The sequence below is a fragment of the Amphibalanus amphitrite genome, unplaced genomic scaffold, assembly GCF_019059575.1.
Source record: "Amphibalanus amphitrite isolate SeventyFive unplaced genomic scaffold, NRLGWU_Aamphi_draft 000022F_arrow, whole genome shotgun sequence".
Taxonomy (NCBI): Eukaryota; Metazoa; Arthropoda; class Thecostraca; order Balanomorpha; family Balanidae; genus Amphibalanus; species Amphibalanus amphitrite.
In genome coordinates, this window is record NW_024881518.1 from 416247 (window position 1) to 430996 (window position 14750).

A 14750-nucleotide genomic window follows, 5' to 3' on the forward strand; every position below is an offset into this window, starting at 1 on the left:
TTTTCCCATTATAGAGTTCAGTGGTCTGGTATTGTAGTTTATTTCTCCATAATATACTAAAATCCTTCTAGATTTAGTAGGGATGCCTAAACATCTACCAAAAATAGTGCGAAATGACTACTATTAAGTGCTATTCAAACTAAAAGTACTGCGATTTAGACTGAAAGCAGTGCTAAAGGTGTTAAAACTGGTTAGGTGCTAAATGACCCTGTTATACCTCAAATTAACTGGAAATGCCTAGTTTTGCCGAAAATACCACAAAATGACCGGTTTTTAGTGCTGAGAAAATTACCATCCAGTGGATTTTCCCAAAACCAATGATCTGGTTTCATAAACGTTTTGAAGTGCACGCTATATTTTGAAAGCCCTGCAGTTCAAATGTAGCATATTGACCACGGTGAAGTGCATATAAATATAAACAACTCTCGAGGAACCGAGGTAGCCTTGCGAGAGGAACCCACTCAAAGCACTCAAATCGCAGATGACGTCATATTCTGATACCTCAAAATGCGTGGTGACACGACCTGTCAAATACGCTTCCTTGAATGTTGCGAAAATGGCTCGCGAACAACAACACGTGGGTTGGCCACGAATTTCTTAAAATATTGGCACGTGATATGTTATGTTATGCTAAAAAATAGTAGTATTTTAAGTGAAGCAGCCTGACTGGATATCCGGTAAGTTGGTATCTTAGCAACTGGGCTGTCCATAGATCTGTCAAACTGACCGCACAGTGGATGTTACCGGTACGGGCTTCAGCTTCCGCTTTTGAGAGTAAGAAAAGAAGGCTTATTCTTGTGACGTGCAGCAATTTGAAAATGAAAGAATTATGGCAGGACATGAAGGGCCCAACTTAGCCGTAAAGTAGGCGTCACATGGTGTTCTCTTTCCCATATACCACAATTTTTTCATGTTTTTGTTATTTTGACATCATTTTCATAACATACGTTGCGCAACTTTTACCGAAAAGGACAGCAAATATTTTTAATACAGCTGCGTTTATTGTCTCAGTTGCGCCGGTGTGTTGCCTCAGTTGCCTTTTGGGCGAAGAAGAGCGAGCGAGATAGTGAGCCCTGCACGTATGCGGAAGGGCGAGAGGGTACTTCCAACAGACTTGTGCAAAGCACCCTTCTAACCGGTCGCTAGCGGTGTGCCAAATTTGAATGCAATCGGCCCAGCCGTTCCTGAGATCTGGAAGTGGCATTCTGCACGTGCGCACGTGCAAACGGGTCCAAAATGACTTTTGCACTGCACCCTACTAACCGGTCCCCAACCATGTACCAAATTTGAGTGCAATCGGCCCAGCCGTACTCGAGATCTGGAAACGCCCCCTGCATGTGCTCACGTGCAGTAACACCCTAACTGCAACACATGGGAATGCATTGCTTGAAGAGTGCCTACCTGTATGCCAAGTTTCAGCGAAATCGCCCCAGTAATTACCGAGTTATTGAAATGGGAACAAATTTGACACCTCTTATAGTTGTATTTTGCACGTGCACTGGGGGTAACCCTCATGCATCGAGAGTATCCTATTTTTGGTAGAAGGGATGCTGCTACCTTACAAAAATCACCGCAAGTCAATCGCCCAAGCGGCTGCTGAGATATGAGCCTCTCAAAATCACTATTTTTGCAAAACTGCTTGAACACCCTTGACTTTTCACGTGGCACGTGCCACGACGGTCACTGAGATGTATCAAATGTAGTCAATTACGGGGTAGAAGGGATGGGGCTACCCAGCAAAAAAGACCGCTGGCCAATCGGTCCAGCGGTTGCTGAGATATAAGCCTCTCAAAAGCGTTACAGGCCGGGCCGGGCCGGGCCGCTCATACTGAGATTTTTCCGTTATATTGAAAAGATTTCGCTGCGCTCGCTGCGCTCGCTCGCTCGCTCGTAACCAAAATGCTTTTGTTAAAGGGACCCTCCCACCTTAACATTAGTTTTGAGTTGAGATAGCCAAATTGGTGGCCATGGCCTGAAAATACCGGTTTGGGCATTCACAACATCGAAAAATGCTTTAATTCGGAGATATGGAATTTCAAACTTGCAGTTTTCGGATTCTAAGGGGCTAATGCATTGGTATGCCCCCTTAGAATTTGTGACGTCAGCGGAGATCTAACGATTTTTAAATCTTTTACTAAAACGTTTGGCAGCACGCGGTGGTATATGCTGCTTTGCGCGCAACAAATGCCGCACTTTCAAATAAAGTCGCTAGGAACAGCGGAGATCCCAAAAAGTAAACAAAAGTAAAAGTCTAATATCTTGAAAACCGGTGAAAATTTTTCGATGAAATTTGGTAGATATTCATTTTTGCTCTTTCTGAACCGAGCGACATCACTTTCATGCCAATTCATTAACTTTTTTGAAGGTGGGAGGGTCCCTTTAAGGTTACCTAATATGGAATTGTCAATGTTTATATGCCAATGGATGAGTGCTATTTAGTCATGCCTGTTGACAATTCAATTTGTGTTACAGGAGAAGATGGGACCACTTACACCATCTGAAGGGACCACAAAAGGTTCTGTGACTTTGAAGAATAATGTCCCATCAAAGATTCTTAGCTTGTTCTCAGACCTCACTGAGCATGACACTGAGAAGCGCTTGAAGTCTGTTGTGCTTCTCATCCATCAAGTAGTGAATTCTGAAAAGAAAGTGGTAAGTTCCTTGCTTTCAGCTTTTTACTTATTTGGAATTAGTTATTCAGTGGTTATGGTCTTATACATCAGTTCGTGACTTAAGTCATGAACTTCCCTGGTAATTACCAGGGAAATAAGCTAAAATTGGAGCGCTCTGTTTATATGATCCTGTGTTACAGCACTGTGACAGCACTGCCTGACAGGGGGGGGGGGCTTACACCCCCCCCCCCCCCGCCCTATACCGTCGAAGGAAACAAAATGGCTTGTGCTGGCGAGGGTTAAGGGATGAATTTATCTGATCCCAAAATCCAAATATTGCTTGTCTATTGGCGGAGCAGTTACCGAGATATAAGCTGGTAAAAAGCATCATGATTCATGGGGCCAGGCTGGGTCGCTCATACTAGGTAAGCTTTTCCCATTGTACCACATATAAACTTGCTCGCTCCCAGCGTCCCCACACTCAATTTTTAAGCGCAGATAAAGGTAGATGTTTTACACGAAATAAGTCCTAGCCAACCGTGCCCAGCCAAGATGCTGTTTATCCAGCTGTTTATGACTGGCTGTTCCCGGCACCGGTGCCGGCGCGGGAGAAGTCTGAGCTCCCTGCGCTGGCGTTCGGTGAGCTAGGACCGATTACTGGACGGAGAGTTTACTGAACTGCCTCGCTTTTGCGACCGCAATTCTCACGTCTGACCCATGATCAGGATGATCTCTCTCTCTCTCTCTCTGCTGGGCCGGATGCATTTGAAAATTGTGATTCTGTGCGAGGCCGCTTGTAGCTACTTGGTACCCATACCAAATTTCATCGCTGAATTTCAAGGTGTTCAAGAAGGTGTTCAAGAAATTCGACGCAGAAGCATGGCTGGTGGCTGTCGATGAACATTCGGGACACCCTGTAAACAGGGCTGATCTTGATGCCGTACACTCGGTCCGCGCCTCTTCCTCAGGCGGTGCCTCTGACCGGTTCATCGCCAGAGGCACGTGCCCCCCCCCCCCCCCGCCCCATCTCTGACTCCACCACAGGTAAACAAAGGTACGAACTCTGAACTGGTGCAGCTCCGGCAGCAGTGGGGCGCGTGCCGTCCGTCCCGTCCGTCACTAATCAGCTCCCCGTCCCTGGGAGCTGATTAGTGGGCAGTGGGGCTGTTCAAAAAAACCGAATTTTGGAAAAGTATACGGGCTCATGGCTCGTGTGGTGAGGTATTCTTTTCTGAGTCCAACGATGCCCTTTTTTCCGAAAAATATTAACTGCTTCATGCTCCCCAAACGGCTTGAAGAGGACCATGTCACGCCCGGCGACCGGCCGGTGTCAATAAGGGCGAGAATTCGCCGCCGCGCGCGGGCGGAAGCGCCCTATCGGCACCGCGCGCCACGGCATGTACCGGGCGGCCGGCCGGCCGGTGGTGGGAGGGAATGCATGGTCTTCTTTCACATGATAGGGGTGCGCTAGCCCATATTGTCAGAGTGGAAAGTTTCAGTGCAGCATCGTTGTCTCTGCTGCGGTGTTCTGTGTCGATGGTTCAGAAAATAGGCCAAACAGAACTAAGAAAAGACTCAATGCCTCTGGCTACATAGTTCATTCGAAATATCTCGTTTCGAGAATACAGCGCGGTGTTTCGCGGCCGCTGCTACCACGCTGCCAACAGGCTGACTACATCGTCCGAGTTTGCTGATATCTCCATGAAAACCCAATTTGACACGAGGCTGCTAGCGAGCAGTAATCGCCACGCACTTTGAGAATGTGGATCGATCATGGTTGTTCAATACAATAGCGCTCGTGAAACAGGGCGCAGCTGCCACTCAACGAACCATACCGCTTTGTTCATTAGTCAAGAAGCGAACTGAGCAACAGCACAGCTCTATGTACTGCTGTTGACAACTTACATTGCTTTTAGACGTGACGGTGGCTTGCAGCCCACATATGCTGTTGCCAACTGTATGCGAAAATTTGAAGTTTACTAAGAACAGCAGGAGCTGGCAAGGTGCAAGGACAGAATATGGTGACCCCGACATCGACGTTACGTTTAGCAGGTACATTTGCAGTGCAAAAAAGGATGACATGCCCGGGAATGACGCGGTGGCCGCCCTGATTTGTGACGGAGTTGGACGTGAGTAGAGTCAATGGCGGGAGTACACATACAAGTCAAGCGCCCCTCAATCCAACCCTTCGGGCAGCAGCGGCACCAGCAACCCGGCCATGTCCACAGATGCCGTTCAAGATCCGAATCCAGAGCCGGCATAGAGCACGGCTCTGCCCTGACGTGACATATGTATATCCCCGGCGTGTCACGACGGACAGACTATTACCTCGCCTGTATAAATACAACAATGTATACAGTAACCTTACCTATTTCCAAGTCTCATGTTGAGGCGAGAAGCGATCAGCGTCCAGTTCAACTTCGACGAAGACTCGTATTCAGACCCGGCAAAGAGAGCACGGCTCAGCCCTGTTTCCGCGGCTTCTAATGGCCACATCCATACGAGACATCTCCAATAGTCTGTTTCACCTACTACAAAACCAGGTTGCTGTGTTGCGATTAGCACGATACATTTGTTGCGTAGATATCTGTTAAATGCGTAACTAATCAGAAATAGGAAAAGTAAATATTGCCATCGTCATTCGCCAAACAGGCGAGGTCAAGCACAAGTCTGTCCGTCATGACACGCCGGGGATATGTGTCACGTCTCAGGGCAGAGCCGCGCTCTGTGCCGGCTCTGGATTCGGGTCTTGAACGACACCGGCGGGCATGGCCGGGCTGCCGGTGCCGCTGCTGGATTGAGCGACGCAATTGGTTTATATGTGTACTCCCGCTATTGTCTCTACTCACTTCTCACTTCGTCACACTGTCAGGGCGGCCACCCTGTCATTCCCAGACATGTTATCTTTTCTTTCGAACTGATAATCTAAGTAAAACAAACATCAATCCTGTTGCTTCAGCATTTCACTTCAACGAAACTGCATGACATTGGTGACGCCGATGCTGGTCAGAGCCATGCCCCAAAACTTGGGCCAATGACTGTGCGAGGTCTCCATATTCTGTGCTTGCACACTGCCAGCTCCTTCTATCCCTCATAAATTTTCGCATACAGTTGCGCAGCAGCATAGTTGGGCTGCGAGGCACCGTCCAAATGCAATGTACCTATGTTGTCAACAGCAGTGCAAAGAGCTGTTTATTGCTCCGAGCTTGCAGCTTGACGAATAAACAAAGCGATATGGTACGCTAAGGAGGCAACTGTATTCTGTAAACGGAATGTTTCGGGTGAATTACCCGAAATTGCGTCGAGTCTTTTAATAGTTCTGTTTGGCTTATTTTTAACAATGGACACATAACACCGCAGCAGAGGCACCGATGCTGCACTGAAGCTTCCCGCTCCGACAATATGGGCTAGCGCACCCCTATCGTGTGAAAGAAGACCATGCATTCCCTCCCACAACCGGCCGGCCGGCCGCCCGGTAGATGCCGTGGCGCGTGGTGCCGATAAGGCGCTTCCGCCTGCGCGCGGCGGCGAATTCTCGCCCTTATTGACACCGGCCGGTCGCCGGGCGTGACATGGTCCTCTTCAAGCCGTTTGGGGAGCATGAAACAGTTAATATTTTTCGGAAAAAAGGGCATCGTTGGACTCAGAAAAGAATACCTCACCACACGAGCCATGAGCCCGTATACTTTTCCAAAATTCGGTTTTTTTGAACAACCCTAGTGGGCAGACCTCACCCTGACTCCGGCCTGTGCAGTTGCACCACATTCCACTGTGTTTGGTGACATGGACATAGGTCATATCACTCGTAAAATATGTGGCTGTTGATTATCAATCGGACGAGTGGCGTGCGATGGTGTTTGTGCCAAACCAGCGAAACAGGCAGATATACATGTCCACAGATTGGTTGCAGGTGTCGCAAATGGTGGGCATGCTTCCTCTGGGAGCAGTGGAGTCCTCCGGTATGGGTAATGAGGGCCTTTGGAAAAACCATAGAGACCACGACCAGAGACTCTTTAGAGACCACGACGTTCCTGCTGAGACAGCCAAACATAGTGACTGTTTGGTCCGGCGAAATTACGATGACAAAGCCCAGAATTCAGGCTAGTCCACGCCAAACTCACCCAGTGAGCATCCGTAGTTAAGTTGGTTCATGCTAACTCCATGTAGCTGGTTATTATTTCGTACAATTGTGCAAAAGCAAACTGCTACGTTATAGCTCCCGCCCTAGTTGGCGTTTTCGCGGCCGCTAACGTAAGGGGGGGGGGGGATTCCACTTGGACCCCGAGCCATTTCACGGAAAGATTGTGAACCTCACAGCTGTCGAGTACCTAGCTAAAGACAGGACAGGCTTGAAAAGAGGATCCAGTGACAGTATTGGGGATCCAGTTGGCAGTATTTACGCTGAAACTATTATTTGCCCCATCAGAGGCTACTTTGCAGACATCAGCCTCACAGCTTCTTCACTCCAGTGCTGATAACTGGCACCAATCTGTTGTTTACAGCAGGCCTCTGATGGCATTGGCCCGACTGCCTCCTACTGCCTGACTCGGCTGGTGCGCGGCCTGGCCTCCTCCCGTGCCGGCGCGCGCGAGGGCTTCTTCACGGGCCTGGTGCTGCTGCTGCGGCGACTGCCGGCCTTGGACACGGCGGCGCTGCTGGCCGCCGTGGACGCGCACCTGCCGGACGTCCGCGGCGACCCGCGACAGGCCACAGAGCACCGGATCGGCCGTCTGCTGGCCGCCGGCGCCGCCGTCCGCGCCGGCCACTGCTCCCAGCTGGACCGGCTGACGGCGGCCCTGCTCGAGGGCTGGCACCACCGCGCCTACATGCCGCCCATGGTGTCCACCTTTATCGAGGAGCTCCTGCTGCGGGTGGGTCAGGTTATATGGCGGGGTGTCCTGAGTCGTGAGACGGAGTGGTGTAACTAGTTGATGTCTGAGAAAGGGTGTGTTGTGACCGTGAAAAGACGCGTGCTAGTTTGCTGTGAAATGCATGACATACATAGGTGAGGTATAAGGTCGTGTGCTGTGAATTATATCATTTCGTGAGTCTGAACGGCGCGTCGTGATTTGTTGATCGATGTTCTGCCGTGACGACAGGTATCTGAGGAGCAGTTTTCCGGCTCCGTCTGGCCGCAGCTGAAGGAGCTGCTGGCTGCCGGCTGGGACGGATGTACCCCAGAGAGACTATGGATGCTGCTCGTTAGCCGACGCCAGTTTCCCGATGTCGTGGATTCACGATTCTTGAAACAGCACTGGGGCTCCAAGAAGGTGTTCTCGCCGAAAAATTACGAGAACATCTTGCAAATGATTAAGGTAGGGTTAAGTTGCGCTAATGTCCACCCTACCGATAGACTTTGAGAATTGAGAAACATGTATCTTTGGGTTGTATTCCCCCTCACCATATTGTTCATTTGATGTATGAGCTCCGAAGTCTGTCGCATCACTGGGTGATATCGTGGTCTCATTTAAGAATGTCAATCTGTTGAGTATTCCCTCCCATTGGTGTGTATGCTGTGACTACGATGGTCTGTGTCGGCGCCTCTCAGGTGTCTGCCGGCTCCCTGCCGGCCATCCACCCGCTGGTGGGCTCGCTGGCCACTCTGGCCGTGGAGCGGTCCCCGGCCGAGCTGCTCAGTTTCGGAGCCGCCGTACTGGAGCCACTGCTGGACGACCGGACGGCCGACGTCGCCCTGCTCGCCATGGCCATGGTACAGCTGATGGTGGCGCACCTGAACACACCCGAGATGGTGAGGAATCACACGTGCAAATAAGTGAAACGTGTGTGAAAATGATAGGCTATCTACTAGATACAGTCTGTAGAAGTAGAGTGCTTATCCTAGACTAAAACGTCTTGACTACTAATTGACTTGTGATTCATATTTCACACCTCGCTCTGATTACCTGAGGTCCGTCCGTATGATGAGCTTTGCATGACGATGGCAGTGACGGTAATGATAAGCGACGACGATGGCGATGGCGACTAAAACATATGATACCTACATGTAGATGTATGTATTTGCGTATGCGTCGGCCGTGGTCGAGTCTGCACCGGTGACCGTCTGCCGCCGGGCTGTGCCGCCGTGTTGTCATATCTGGCCGCGTTTCTCTCCGTGCGTCAGCTGGAGTCGGTGCTGACGCCGGCGCTGGTCGGCGCGCTGGTCCGCCTGCTGCCCAAGCGGGACCGGCGCACGGAACAGGTGGCGCGCGGCCTCGGCTCGGCGCTGGTGGGCCGCGTGCTGGCGCCGGACAGCAGTGCTGAGCTGCAGCTGACCGTCATCAGCCGGCTGGTCAGCCCGCCCGGCTCCATCAACTTCGACCACATGACCGGTCAGTAGTCACCTGGGAAGCACACATGACACAACAGTACTGTTCATATCCTCTGACCGGTCAGTTAACACCTCGCAGGCGCACAACTGTTTCCTATCCTCCGCTGGCATCTTCAGTTCATACAGATAATCAGAATATTATGTTGTCTTTTGTTGCCTTTATGTTGTTTGATATCACAGCTTATGGTTAGTTTCTACAACCAAGTCTACGGCATATAACGGGCTCCGTTTACTGTTAAGTGTATCGTAAAAAAAGAAATAGGTACAATGTGGAATAGTTGGCTGCTAAACAACGTAGTCCGGACGTCCTTAAATCGAACCGTCTTCTCATGATTTTTGGTTTCTACAGGGACGAAAATTCTGGCTCAGATGCTGAATGGTCTGAAAGCGGATGCACTGGAGCCCTTCAGCAAGACTGTTCTGAGCTGCTTTGAAGGCACAAGTAGTGACCGGAATCTGGTGAGTCACTCAGCCACTCACCCACCCTCTTTTCTCTCCCTCTCTCTTCTTTCTTTATATTTAGTATTGCATTGCAAATAAAATTGCAACGAATACAACGATTGTAGTGCTCAACCACGTGGAGTACAATGACGTAACATTAAGTTCACTCTGTGAGGACCTCATACACCATTGCATTATTTCTTGCCGATGTGTCTAGCTGTTCCGCTTGCCACGCTCGGCGACTTTGTGTTGGTCTCAGTGAGCTCGGTATCACCCCCGTCGTCTCCCTTTAGACGCCGCGCGGCCGGGCCGTGGCCTGTGACCTGCTCTGCCGGCTGGTGCAGCACCCCAGCGCGCCCGGCCGCACACCGCTCAAAGAGCGCCTCCTGGAGCGACTGTTCGCCGCCGGAGTGCTCCGAGACGACTCAGTGTCCGACGAGCTGGCAGCCACCGCGCTCCGGGCCTTCTTCAGGTCAGTGCTGTTCTACATTTGCTCATTCTTTTATGTGATTTAGAATTTACGCGCTTCTGAAATTCGTGTGGTCCTGTTTTCACAATTCACGGCGACTTTAGGTTTCACGCTATTTAACCTGGATTTTGACTACAAGGACCGAGTTCCTTAGCTATCGTTACGTGCTGTACATGTGCTTTCGTTCTTTTTAAATGCGCTTGTTTCGTGTTTGTGACTTATTTTTCGCCGCCACAGGGCGCTGGAGCACCCGGTGCGCCGTCTGGCCGACCTCACGGAGCTGCTGCGCGGACTGATGGAGCGCCAGCGGGCGCTGCTCCGTGCCGACGGGGCAGAGCTGCGCGCGCCGCTCTCCCCGGAGGCGCGCGCCGCCTGGGACGCCGCCGCCAAGGCGATGCGGAAGCTGAGGCCGGGCGCCGGGCCCGACACAGATGTGTTCATCATCCTGCTGGGCCACCTCAGTCAGCAGCTGTTCGGCACCGAGTGCGCCGCAGCGGTCGACGCGCTGCAGGTGAGTCGGCTGCTGGCCCGTCTGTTATCGGCTAAAACGGGCCGTGGTACGTACATCACCATCAGCGGGTCTTGGCTGTCATGTCTTGGCTGTCAACACCGCGTCGCTGTCCCGCCTACAGGAGCTGCACGCGTGTCTGGAGCGGCAGCAGCAGCTGCGCCGCTCGGCGGAGGAGCCCGTCTGGAGCGAGGTGGTGGTGGACCTGCTGCTCTCGCTGCTGGCTCTCAACGTGCACCTGCTGCGGAACGTGGTGCGGTCCGTGTTCACACTGCTGGCGCCCACCCTGTCACCCGAGGCGCTGCTCTACGCCTTCCAGGTGCTTACCGAGGAACTTGAATGAAATTTTGCTGTAATTATAACTTTCTCGATTCTGATGCTAGCATGGATGTTTTTTTATGAGCTATTGCCATATTCATGCTATTCTTTCCAACTTTTGTTTCTGTTTCGACAGCCGCTGAATCCGGACTTTAAAATGAACAGTCGGCCGGGTGATGATGCCGAGGGCGAGATGGACGAGCAGGAGAGCGGCTCTGAGGACGAGAGCGCTGGGGAGGAGGACAGTGCTGAGGAGGACGATGAGGATGAGGACGAGTGGGAGGACGAGTCGAGCGGCGCCGAGGAGGAAGGCGAGAACGCCGCAGAGGACACTGACCAGCTGGAGACGATGCGGGCGCAAGTGAAGGCCGCTCTGGGCGGCGACTCTGAGGACGATGCCGTGAGTACCGGCCCGCTTCGTGTGTCGGCCTAAACGGATTATTAACGGTTTACAGTGACCCTGAAATTTTGTGCTTGACCATGACTCCGTGATATCGCCATCATAACATGTTCAAGGAAAAAGTCGTTCTGAAAGGATCTTGGCGTTTTCATTGTTTTTATTTTGCTCACATTCAGATTTATTGGCAACTTACACTGAAGCAAAAATATTTCTAGCTACTTTCTTCCTTTATCGAGCTTCGTGGACTGTCGCCGACCGGAGGTACAGCTGAAGTGTTTGTGTCTTGAAGTGCTGTCTGAGTATTGGTCACACCAGGCTGCTCGTATCGTGTCGGCAGGTGTCTGTCGACTTGGACGACGTGCCCGAAGAACATCTGGCCAAGGTGGACGAGGCGCTTGGCGCTGCCTTCCGCGCCATGAGGAAGGACAAACGGATGAAGGGAGGGAACCGCCCGACCGACGAGCAGTTGGCCATGATGCACTTCAGGATCAGGTAGGTAGTGTGATAACGCTTCTTGGTCGTCTGACACTACCATCGTCTTACCCTAACGATTCACTGTTGAGTGTTGAAAATAAAATGTCTCACTAGCGCCTCTTTTTTTACCGAAGCAATCGCCGAAATGCTCGAGTGCTCTATCCATGCATTTCCATCCACTGTGTGAGGTTGTCAGCTGGCGCGCTCGTCAGGTGACGGTGTGGTCTCGCTGCGGCAGGGTGCTGGACCTGGTCGACGTGTACGTGCGCGCCTGTCCGCGCTCGGCGGCGGCTCTGGGCCTGCTCTCGCCGATGGTGTCCCTGCTGTCCAGCTGCGCCACCGACAGCCACCAGGCGCCGCTGCTGGGCCGTCTGCGCGCCTGCCTGAAGCGTCTGACGGCGGCCGGCGGCCGGCTGCCCGAGCGGCACGGCCTGACGCAGACCCTGCTGGCCGAGCTGCTGCAGGACGTCCTCACCAGCGGCGCCAGACGTGAGTCCCAGGCGGGCCGGGTCTGGACGGGCCGTGACTGGTCTCAGATCAAATGAAGGGAATGGACGTGGAAAATGAATAAGCTCGCTAGTTCGAGTACAACGGGACACCTGTCCACTTTGTCCTTCAACCATTTTGTTTTATTTTCTCGTTGAAATGTCATGTTCAATTTCGTTACATCCTAGACAAGTGTATTCACGATCAATGTGGTGCATGCGTTTTTGTCTAGGTCTCTACATAGTTTTTAGAAATTCTCGAATTGACTGAATATCATTTAATTGCAATATTACATTGATGTGCTGTTATCTAGATAGCCACAATGGTTGCCTCTGCTGAAATTCTCCCTGTGATGTTCTAGTGCCTGCGTTCAGCCTGGAGCTGGGCGGTCTGCTGGCGGCCGCTGTTCGTCTCCTGGTTCGGACCAGCGCCCAGCTCGGCGGTGATCAGACGGAGGTGATCTCCGCGCTGTCCACCGCCCTGGACGCCTTCTTCACAGACCGGTGAGTGGCCGGCTGTCAGACAGTCATGAGTCATCTGTCTATATTTCTGACCGTCAGCCAGATAGGCTGCTCTATCGGAAATATGTTTTCGATTTCCTTATGTTTTGTTCGTTTGAACCATGTTTGAACTGCTGGAACACAGCGTGTATAATAATTAATATTTAACACGTAACTACCCCTAATTCTAAGAACGTTTGTTATTGTGGACTGTAAATGTGCTCATGCTATGGCTGTCCTTTGACCCTCCCTCTTGCCACAATGTTGTGCTCTCGTCACTTTGTGACGGTACCCTCCTCACGACTCTGTGTATCTACAGGGAGTGTGTGTACCCGGCGCGAACGTTCGGCCAGCTGCTGGCGCTGCCCGGCTGGCCGCGCGGCTGGACGCTCGTCACGCCCCTGCTCGACGCCGCCTTCTCCGATCGCGTGCGCCCCTACCGGCGCACGCAGGCCTTCCAGCTGGTGACGACGGCCGCCAAGAACCGCGCCATGGTGGGCGCCGTGCCGTCCGCTGAGGTGGAGTCGGCAGCTGCGCGGCTGGAGGCCGGCATTCACCAGGTTAGTACAGCTGCGCCAGAATATTTTCTGATCAGCGGCCCGGCGGGTCATCATGCATAACAGGCATCTCGGTGCAGAAAAGCGGACCTAGCTAGCGCACATTATCTTGTTTAGTTAGGTGCGGCCTCTTGATTTGTTGCGAGTGCAAGAACACTGTAAAGGCTGAAACAGACTCTTTCCGCGTTCAGGAAATCGCATACGAGAGCCTATTCAAATACATGGAAGCACGCTCGCATCAATCGCACGCACCTCCCGCAAGCGATTGATGCGATAAGAATTATAATGTATTTGAATAAGCTCTCGCATGCGATTTCCTGAACGCGGAAAGAGTCTGTTTCAGCCTTAATAAAAGAGTTATGTGACTTGACTCCCTCCCTGCCTTGCTTTGACGTGCTTTCCGGTGGCCCCTCCTCCCTCAGCTGGTGTCTGACGTATCGGCGGCGGACGGCGTGCGCACCAAGTACGTGACGTGCGCGCTGGAGGCGCTGCTGGCGCTGCGCCGCGCCGCCGGACTGACCCGGCCCGTCACACAACTGGCCGCCCAGCTGACCGAGCTCGGCCAGAAGTTCTCACTCAGCAAATACACCCGGTCGCTGATCGCCCGACTGGCCCAGACCGGTCCGCGGTACGTCCAGCTCAGGCAGCGAGCACTCATACAGCACATCCTTGTGTATATACGCTGCATACATGCATATTGCGAACTCTACAATCTTTCTATCGATCCTTGCAGTGCCTGCACCAATTAAATTATTGTTGGGCTGGAAGTAGTTGACGCATTTCCTCCAGTGTCCTCATTGCTGCCGTAAAAGCTAAAAGTAAAAGCTTGTCGGTGCTCTTGAACACCTCGCCCCCGTCTGGTTTACTCTTTTTTCCAACGCCGTTCTAACTTGTTGACGCTTTGGGAATTGAGTTTGCACGAGTTTCCCAATATGCAACTCGAAACTTCTTGTTTCTTATACCTATGGGAAACAAATCCTTGCCTTGCTTCTTGTTTGTTGTCAGTTCGCAGGTGGGGAAGGGGAGTTTGGAAGCGGGAGGAAACTTGAGGAGCGTGTTCGTGCCGCGGGCGGATGAATATTCGTGAATGAATTTTACGTGCATATCCGTGAGACAATTTCGTGTCTGTGCATTCGCACCGGCAACTTCCAGGGTTCATTACAGGCTCAACAATTGAGTTCAGCAACGATAAAAGCAACCACGTGCTGAAATATTGGACCCTGTTTCAGACCTGAAGGGATGAAAAACGCCAAATTACCGAAGAATAACGGCACCGCTGCGGCGCCGGCCGATGTGTCTGAGCCGGTCCAGGATCGGCCGCGGAAGCGCGCGGGCAGCTGCCGGTCGACAGCGGTGGATGAGGGTGATGGCAGCGTGGACAGTGGCGTGGAGGAGGTGGCCAGCGATGCCGAGCCGCCCAAAAAGAAAAAGATACGGCCGGCAAGAGTGGTCGCGTGACGGCCTAGTCGAGGTGTTGTTAAACGTTTCTTGACGTGAATACAGGGGGTGCGAGCGGGAACTTTTTGTATTTTGATGAATTTGAATGAAGGGTAGTGATCATGTGTTTGGAGCGGACGCGTCTTTTAGCTCTCACGGTAGGCACATAATAATTGTTCAACTTGTTTTCGCCCTATCATCCCACAAAGTTGGAACGGTA

General features: G+C 52.1%; 1 protein-coding gene across 2 annotated transcripts; it reads left to right on the top strand.

Annotated features, from left to right (window-relative positions):
* Positions 1-509: 509 nt before the first annotated feature.
* On the top strand, positions 510-14612 carry LOC122391697 (myb-binding protein 1A-like). 2 transcript variants are annotated; one of them, XM_043385885.1, is made up of 17 exons: positions 510-677; positions 2473-2652; positions 7115-7483; positions 7712-7927; positions 8161-8361; positions 8734-8941; positions 9290-9399; positions 9675-9853; positions 10088-10361; positions 10483-10677; positions 10813-11076; positions 11414-11568; positions 11789-12039; positions 12398-12539; positions 12856-13096; positions 13516-13721; positions 14323-14612. In XM_043385885.1, the coding sequence occupies exons 2-17, from the start codon at positions 2479-2481 to the stop codon at positions 14549-14551; spliced, it is 3414 nt and encodes a 1137-aa protein (XP_043241820.1). In that variant the 5' UTR covers positions 510-677; positions 2473-2478; the 3' UTR covers positions 14552-14612. The 2 variants fall into 2 exon arrangements, with proteins under 2 accessions (XP_043241820.1, XP_043241826.1); XM_043385891.1 differs by having other exon boundaries at positions 7118-7483.
* Positions 14613-14750: the final 138 nt, after the last annotated feature.